At 41.2% G+C, this 9,271-nt stretch overlaps 1 protein-coding gene across 1 annotated transcript in view; it reads left to right on the forward strand.

The window, feature by feature from the left end:
* Positions 1–9,271, forward strand: part of LOC125483335 (macrophage metalloelastase-like) — a 29,043-nt gene that overhangs the window by 13,675 nt on the left and 6,097 nt on the right. The window contains exons 5-6 of the mRNA XM_048598223.1: positions 4,684–4,839; positions 8,614–8,848. Coding sequence (XP_048454180.1) covers positions 4,684–4,839; positions 8,614–8,848 — 391 coding nt within the window. The remainder of the gene's footprint in view (positions 1–4,683; positions 4,840–8,613; positions 8,849–9,271) is intronic.

The raw sequence follows: 9,271 nt of genomic DNA on the forward strand, positions 1-9,271 counted from the left end.
TTTCTGATGAAGGGTCTAGGCCCGAAACGTCAGCCTCTCTGCTCCTATGATGCTGCTTGGCCTGCTGTGTTCATCCAGCCCTGCACCTTGTTGTCTCGAAGTACCTTATCCGTACTCTTTATCTGTTTAAGTATTTTTTATGAACCAGCATTAATCTTGTTTCTCTCTTTGTTTTCACAATTCTATAAATCTGACTTGTGTTCACTCCTGTGGAGTTCATTCATAGTTTGGTGGCATAAAATTACAAAGGGACATTGATAGACTGAGTGAATTGGCAAAACTGTGGCAGATTATCTATTTTGGACCTAGAAAGGATAGATCTGGGTACTTTCTAGATGGTATGATGGTATGAATACAATGGATGTCCAAAGAGATTTTGGGAGGGGAGGGGTTGTGCTCAGGTGAATAGATCTTTTAACTGTCATGAACAGATGCAGGAAATAGTCAGGAAAGCTAATAGAATGCGGGCCTTTTTATCTAGATGGCTGAAGTACAGGGTGCAGAAATTATGCTACAGCTATACTAAACCCTGAGTAGGCACCACATTAAGTACTGTGAGCAGATTTTGGCACCACACCTTGGGAATGATATATTGGCCTTGGAGGGAGTACAATGTAGGTTTACAAGAATGATACCTGGGCTTCAGGAGTTAAGATGTGAGGTGAGAACAGACAATTAGGCCTGTTTTCTCTCAAATTTATAAGGTTAAGTGGTGATCTGATCAAAGTCTTCAAGATATTAACAGGAAGAAGACAGGGTAGATAGAAATAAACTATTTCCACTGGAAGAAGATTCTAGAACTAGTGGCATCATTTAAATATTAGGGCCAGACTGTTCAGGCGAGATTTTAGGAAGCTCTTCTACACACAAAGGGTGGGAGAGGTTTGGAGCTCTCTTCCACAAATGGCAGTGGATACTGGATCAGTTGTTAATTTTAAATCTGAGAGAGATAAGTTTTTGTTAAGCAAAGGTATTAGGAAAATGGGCCAAAGACAAGTAAATGAAGTTAGGCCACAGACAGCTGCCAGAGGAAGTGGTGGAGGCTGGTACAATTACAACATTTATAAGGCATCTGGATGGTATATGAATAGGAAGGGCTTAGAGGAATATGGGCCAAATGCTGGCAAACAGCATGGACAAGTTGGACCAAAGGGTCTGTTTCCAAGCTGTACAACCCTATGACTATGACTCTTTCAGCCATGATCTTATTGAATGGTGGGATAGGCTCAAGGCAATGAATGGCCTATTTCTGTTCCTATGTTCCTCGAATGTGCCTTGTTTCTTTATACATTTGCCATCAATCCATTTCCTGAGTGCTAATTTCTTCTCAAATCTATAAGTACTTTTGTTTTGGTGATACTTGCCTTGCTGCACGTGAATGTTTCTTCCTATGCAGACTGCGTACTCTGCTCTAGGATTTCTCTTACACTTTTTCTAGCCTCAACACAGGCTTTCCAATTCCACAATTCAGTACCTAAGTCAAACTTGAAATCCATTGCTGACCAGCTATTGCCACCTCTGAGGTCTACTTTAGGTATTTTGTCCATTTCAGGGTTTGAAGCACTGGGTTGGCCTCATGGTTTACCATTAATTGTCCTCTCTTCAGGCTTGAATTGCCCATGTTTCTTATCTATTCCGTTATGTAGTAATGTGGGATCTACACTCTTATTAGTGAATAGATACGAGCATGGAATAGACATGAAGATGGCAAGAGAGGCCATCTTACTTGAAACCCTATCGACCAAGGTTTCAGATCCATGTGATCTGACCTCACTATGCTATGGATGCTTTCACACACTCTCAGTTGCCACACCCAGAGTAACTGTACAACTCCCTTCATTCAGCAGAGCATGGACTGACACTGAGGAATAAAAAACATATTTCATTCACTGAAGTACCTTCAATGCTAGTCCCTAGGAGAAATTTTGACCTGAAGTAGCTGAGAAAGAAAATTAACTTAATATGTAATCCTTTAATGATTTGCTACATTTCTCCATTGGGAAATGGCACTGTGAGCCCCATTCATTCCTGTTTTACAACAGATACACTTGCTTCATTCAGGCATACTCCACATTAGGCACAACTACTGAAAGCCATCATCACTGCCAAGATCCAAGATAACTTGTTAAGTTGCTTACAAATTTGGATTGGTCATAGAAGTCAGAGGGAAGTTGTGGAGGAGCTTTTCTGACTGGAGGTCTGTGACCAGTGTTCCACAAGGATCAATGCTGGGACCTCTGGTGTTTGTAATTCATCTAAATAATTGGGAGGAAAACATTAGTGGTCTGTTTGCAGATGGTAAGAAATTTGGTGGAGTTGTGGATAATGAGGAAGGTTATTGGAGGATACTACAGGATATAGATCTTATGGAAAGTTGACAGAGAAATAACAGATGGAGTTTAATCCAGGCCAGTTTAAGGTGATGCATTTTGGGAGGTCAAATGCAAGAGGAAAACGTACAATAAATGGCAGGATGCTTAGGAGCACTGGGAGAGATCTCGGGGTCCAAGTCCATAGCTCCCTGAAAGGTGGTAAAGAAGACAAATGGCACTGTATAAGACTTTAGGTAGGCCACATTTGGACTATTATGTGCAGTTCTGGTCACTACACTAAATGAAGGAATGGAAGGCTTTGGAGAGGGTGCAAAAGAGGTTTATCAGGATGTTGCCAAGGTCAGAGTGTATTATCTGTAAGGAGAGTTTGGACAAATTTGAATTGCTTTTGCAAGAGCTGAGGGCAACTGAGGAGCAACCTGATAGAAATATATAAAATTACCAGAGGCACAGATAGACTGGATAGTCATACTCTTTTTTTTTTACCCCCACATACTAAGGGACATAGGTTTAAAGTGCAAGGGGTAAAGTTTAAAGGAGATGTGCAAGGCAAGTTTTTTTTCACACAGAGGGTGGAAAACACTGCCAGGGGAGGTGATAGAAGCAGATATATTAACAACTTTAATAGGCATTTAGACAGTCACATGAACCAGCAAGGAATTGAAGGATATGGAGCATGTGTAGGCAGATAGGATTAGTTTAGAATGGTATCATGGTTGGCACAGACATGGTGGGCTGAAGGGCCTGTTCCTGTGCTGTACTGTTCTATGTTGACTCTCAGGCATTGTCAATTCCTTCTGTGCATAACAGCTAGAAATGTATCAGTGCATTAAATTAATTGCTTGAGATTCTATATTCAAAGTTAAGGAGCTGAAAATTTAATCTTATTGTATATTGTTTAATTTTCCAGTATCATAGAATCCATGCAGTATGGAAGCAGGCCATTCAGCCCTCCAAAGAGCATCTCATCCAGAACACTCCTCCTATCCAATCCTTGTAACCCTGTATTTCCATTGGCTAATCCACCTAGCCCACACACACCTGGACATTAGGGGCAATTTAGAATGGCCAATCTACCTAACCTATACATCTTTGATCTGTGGGAGAAAACCCACACAGACACAGGGGAGAATGTGCAAACTCCACAGAGACAGTCACCTAAGGCTGGAATTGAACCCAGGTCTCCAGCATGATGCAACAGCAATACTAACCACTGAGCCACCATGCCAACCCAATATATTTGACGTACATGATTTCCAGCACAACATGTGTTCTACTGGAAATCAAATAAATCATTTACTTGTTTTCATTCTTGTGATCATTTAAGGTTCCATTTGAAACGGAAACACTTCGAGGCAATCTAAATCTGTGACCTATAAGAAACATTTTGATGAAAGCAGGAATCTCTTTGAAGAAGGTGGTTGAGCAGTTATATTGTCTTTGCACTGATAGACCAGAACCACAGGCTAATATTGTGGAGGATTGGGTTCAAATCCCACCATGGTGAAATTTGAAATCAACAAAATTCTGAAATTTAAAAAATATCAGGCCAAATGGAAACATTGTTAATTGTCATAAAACTCCCATCAGGTTCATTAATGTTCTTTAAGGAAGGAAACTGCCATCCTTACCTGGTCTGGCCCACATGCGACTCCAGACCCACAGAAATGTGTCTGACTCTTAGCTGCTCTCTGGGGCAATTTGGGGTAGTCAACAAATGCTGCTTCAGCCAGAGATGCCCACACACCATGAATGAACAACAAAAATCCTCACTACATATTTATTTATCTGTAACTTTAGAATCAATTTCAACAGCAACATACATAATTGACACAAAATAAAACAAAGAACTGTGGACACTAGAAATCTGAAGAGAAAACAGAAATGACTGGAGAAACTCAGCAGGTCTGGCAGCAGAAGGGCCTTTGTTTCTGAAGAGGGGTTGCAGCACTTTATATTAACTATTTCTCTCTCCACAGATGCTGCCAGCCCTGCTGAGTGTCTCGAGCAATTTCTGTTGTAGAGTCTTCTCAAACTAAACTAGCCCCATTTGCCTGCATTTCGCCCATACCCCTCCAAACCTTTCCTATACATGAACTTATCCAAATGTCTTTTAAACATTCTAATTGTACCAGCATCCACCACTTCCTCCTTTATTCTACACTTGAACCACTCTCTGTAAAAAAAGAAGTTACCCCACAGTCCTTTTTAAATCTTTCTCCTCTCACCTTTAATTTCTGTTGTTGTAAAAGACCTAAGTAACGTTATTGAGAAGTAATGAAAGAAATTACACTTAATAAACTTTAGTATAACCAGCCTTGAACACAATGTTTCAATGTTGTTTTTTTAGGAATCAACTTGGAGATAGTTGCCACCCATGAATTTGGACACTCCCTGGGACTTGGACATTCTGAAGTTTCAGGCGCTGTGATGTTTCCCACCTACTCTTTTGTGAATCCATTTCAGCTTACTCCTGATGATGTTGCAGGCATCCAGTCTTTATACGGTATAACAACATTGACCTGTATTTATATAGTGTATTTAAATCTAAAATGCTAAGCAGGTGAATAATCAAAGTTTGACACATAATCCTGAAGGGAATATCAACTCTGGAAGCCAAAAGCTTGAGCAAAGAGCACTGTTTGAACAGAGGCAAGACAGGTTATTTATTGCTGAAAACTCCAGAGCTTAAAGCCATGGTGAGCGACAGAAGTAGAGGTATTCAAGGCAGGAATCCTCAGGGACCAATATTAGTGGAGTACAGATGTGTTGGACAGTGTAGAGCAGGAGGAGATCACCAAGATAGAGACGTCAAGGAATTTTAGCATAGTTTTAAAATTAAAGATTTCTTCACTGGGTGTCAATGAGTACAACTGAAACTTATGCATGCCAGTCTTTACCACCACCAATTGGTGATGCATTAATTGTTTTCCTTTATCCTCTGGCATTGCCTTCTTGAAAACTTCCTCCTTGTCATTACTCTCTCAACCTTTAAAACTTGCTTAACTGTTCACAACCAAACTTTTGTCATTTATTCTAATTCTTCTACATGGTTTTGCGGTTAGTTTCTTTTACCTTTTAATGATATTTTGGAGGACAATTTCCATAGCAGTTCCATCGTTGTCTTTTCATATCCTCAGGAGATGATCAGTGAAACTTTGGAGTAACAACGGGAATATTTCATATGGTCATTTTTTTCTGGGATTTCTGTCAACTTTCCAGGCTAATTTATGCAGGGCATTGGAAGAAACCTGTACAGAACGTCCTGCTGAATTTATATAGAAGCAGAGACAGCTTACAGTACAACAGAGTACGAGTCAGCCTGTCATAATCACTCAGAGACTCTGTAGAAGCATTTCAGGGAGTCCCACTTCCCAACTCCTCCCCAAACCCGCCAATGCCCCCTCTCCCACCATCCTTTTCCTGTAATCCTGTAACTTATTTTCTTTCAAAGCGTTAACTCAATTCCCTTTGGGAGGCTGTGGTTGAGATTTCCCCATCATACTCTCACACATTGCAGTCCAGACCTTAAACAATCAAAGTGTAAAAAAGTTCTTATGTTTCTTTTGGTTCTTTTGCTATTGCCTTAAATCAATGGTTTCTAATTCTTGACCCCTATGCCGGTGGGATATTGTCTCTATCTAATCTACCTTGATTCATCGTGATTTTCAACACTACTATCAAATCTATCAATCTTTTTTAAGGAGAACATCCTCGGTGGCTTGAATCTCTCCTCATAAGTCCCTTAGTTCTGTAACCATTCTTGTAAATCTTTTCTGCACTCCTTTAGCAGGGAGACCAGAATTGCACACAGTATTCCAAAAGTTGCCTAACTAATGTCCTGTACAGTGCAACATGACCTCCCAACTCCTATACTCAATGCATTGACCAATAAAGGCAAGCATACCAAACGCTGCCTTCACTATCCTGTCTACCTGCGACTCCACTTTCAAAGATCTATGAACGTATGCTCCAAGGTCTCTTTGTTCAGCAACACTCCCCAGAACTTTACTATTAAGTGTATAAATCATGCCATGTTATGCCTTTCCAAAATGTGGCACCTCACATCTACCTAAATTAAACTCCATCTGCCACTCCTCAGCTCATTGGTCCATCTGAGCAAGGTCCCATTGGACTCTGAGATAACCTTCTTTGCTGTCCACTACACCTCCAATTTTGGTGGCATCTGCAAACTTACTAACCATACCTCCTATGTTCATATCCAAATCATTTATATAAATGACAAAAAGCCGTGGACCCATCACCGCTGTCTGCAGCACACCACACCGCTGGTCACAGGCCTCAATCTGAAAAGCAACTTTCCACCACACTATCTCATGAGAAAATATTTCCATTTCTGACTTATGTTTGAGCAAAAGATATTTGAATTAGTAGTTACATTTGGTTAACTCCAAGGAGGACTTTCTTCTGCCTTGGAGTTGTGAGTCCCGGGCTGATGAAACTGTTCAGTGGTTGACCCACACACACTGCCACAGCTGGGGCAGGTGCTGTCTGAAGAGAGGGATAGGGGGAACGTTTGGGTTTTCACACAGTCCTTCCACTGAATACAGATGGGCTTGTCAGAAATTCTTGTGGTACTTCGTCCCTTTGTGCATGTTTCTTTTTACAGTTTGAGGGGTCTTGGGCTAGATATTCCCTCGAGTTGGTGGGGCTGATAGATTTTCACATGGAGGCTTTGAGGATGCCCTCCTGCTAACCACTGAGGAAACTTGGAGTACAGAGCTTGCTTTGGATATTTGGTGTCAGGCATGCAAATGATGTGGCCCTCCCGACAAAGCTGAAGGATTGTAACCTGTGCCTCAATGTTGGGAATGTTGTCCCAAGAGAGACCACTAACACTGGAGTGCCTATCCTGCCAATGGATTTGCAGGATCTTGCAAAAGTGTTGTTCATGATATTTGTCAAGGGACTTGAGGTGCATTGGGCATTGCCCATTTCTCTGATGCCTTCAGCAGCACTGGTATCACCTGTGCTTGAGTTTGGTGTCAGGTGTGAGGTTTTTGTTACCAATTCTCTGTTCTTCAGATGATCAGAAGGCTGCACTGCTTCACTGGAGATGGTGTTCCATTTCATTACCAATGCTTACCCTCACTTTGAAGAGGCTCCTGCAGCCTATGGAAATTGATGCCCACTGTCCAGTGGCTCAATGTGGATCTTGATAGATGACAGTGCTATGCTGGTCAAGGACCTTTGTCTTCCAAATGTTTATTGTAAGACTTGGCATTCTTCCACATGCCTCTTCTCTTTTTGTCACTCTCTTTCTCTCTCTCTCCCCATTTCCAAAGTCACTGAAATGACTAAAAAAAACCAAAAGAACTGTGGATGCTGTAAATCAGGAACAAAAACAAAGTTGCTGGAAAAGCTCAACAGGTCTGGCAGCATCTGTGCAGGAGAAAACAGAATTAATGTTTCGGGTCCAGTGTTCTGAGGAAGGGTCACCAGACCCAAAATGTTAACTCTGTTTTCTCCTCCACAGATGCTGCCAGACCTGCTGAGCTTTTCCAGCAACTTTGTTTTTGTCATTGAAATGACTAACTGAGCGTTTGTAAGTCTACTCAATACAAAGTCAGCTTCTCTGTTCTTTGTAGTTAGGTGTTAAACCTGGTATCTGACTTTCAATTAAAGATCTGAATCTGTTGGCCTTTGATAACCAGGCCAGCTAGATGAGTCATGAAACAAAACCAGTAGTGGATCACATTGCTCTATTCTATTTTGAAATAAAGTGGCATTCTAAAATATATCTACCGTATAAAACGTTGCACTTGTAACACACTACTGCTGCAGGATCCTAGGCACTGTTACTGATGGACATTAAAAGCTCCTAAGCAAAGTACATTTCTTGCCTTTTATGCCTTCAATGTTTGTTGCTGTTGGTATTCAACATTGAGAGGTATTGAATTATCAACTAACTTGGCCAGTGTAAGTAATCATAAGGAGGTTTCTTTGTTTATGTTTAACCTTCCACCATGAAGTTAATGGAGTCCAAGCAAATGTTGAGTATTCCTAGAATACTCCCTCCTAATTCAATACATTTGTGATGCCATCTAAGGTTTGTTGATCGAATAGAGCATACCCAGGTGATGGTATGGTGAAATCTGGGACATTTGCTGAAAGATCTGAGAAAAGTAAAGGTGAAAAAAATTTAAAGTGTCAATCAACCTTTCCTTCAGTGTTCCAAATTATTATACTCACTTCATAAACTTTTTTCATTACTTCCTTGAATTTCATGTGATTTTAAACCATATTTCTTTCAATTTAGGAGTTAAAGTTGTAACAACAGACGCTACAACCCAGACAACAGGCTCAACTGGAACCCAGACAACAGGCTCAACTGGAACCCAGACAACAGGCTCAACTGGAACCCAGACAACAAGCTCAACTGGAACCCAGACAACAGGCGAGACTACAACTGATCAGCCACAGACGTGTGACCCAGATCTGTTTGCAGATGCTGCTATTGTAACACGAAACCATATAATTTTATTCAAGAATGGGTAAATACCCTACTTACTAAATACTTCTGTTAGCTTTATAATTGTTATACCATACACATTAAAATAGATTCAGATTCAGGTGGGATGATTTTAACTTTCAGTAGAGAACAAGAGCATCTTGTTTTCCGAGCAGCAGGACATCTGAGCTGTTGAGGAGCTCAGGCTGCACGTCCTTGGCAGCACCAAGGAGCACAGGGCAGGGACATTCCCCACTGTCAGTGGCTGTTTATTGTCCAGTTGGACATTGTCTGACTTCCATGCTGCACAGGAGAATATTTGGAGCATTGTGTGTATGCCTGTGTGTGTGTGCATGTGTGGTGTCTCTGTGTGTGTGTGTGTGTGTGTGTGTGTGTGAGAGTGTGAGTGTGTGTGTGAATGTGTGTGTGTGAGTGTGTGTGTGTGTGTGTGCGTGTGTGTGTGTGT

Source organism: Rhincodon typus, chromosome 6, assembly GCF_021869965.1.
Source record: "Rhincodon typus isolate 14 chromosome 6, sRhiTyp1.1, whole genome shotgun sequence".
Lineage (NCBI taxonomy): Eukaryota > Metazoa > Chordata > Chondrichthyes > Orectolobiformes > Rhincodontidae > Rhincodon > Rhincodon typus.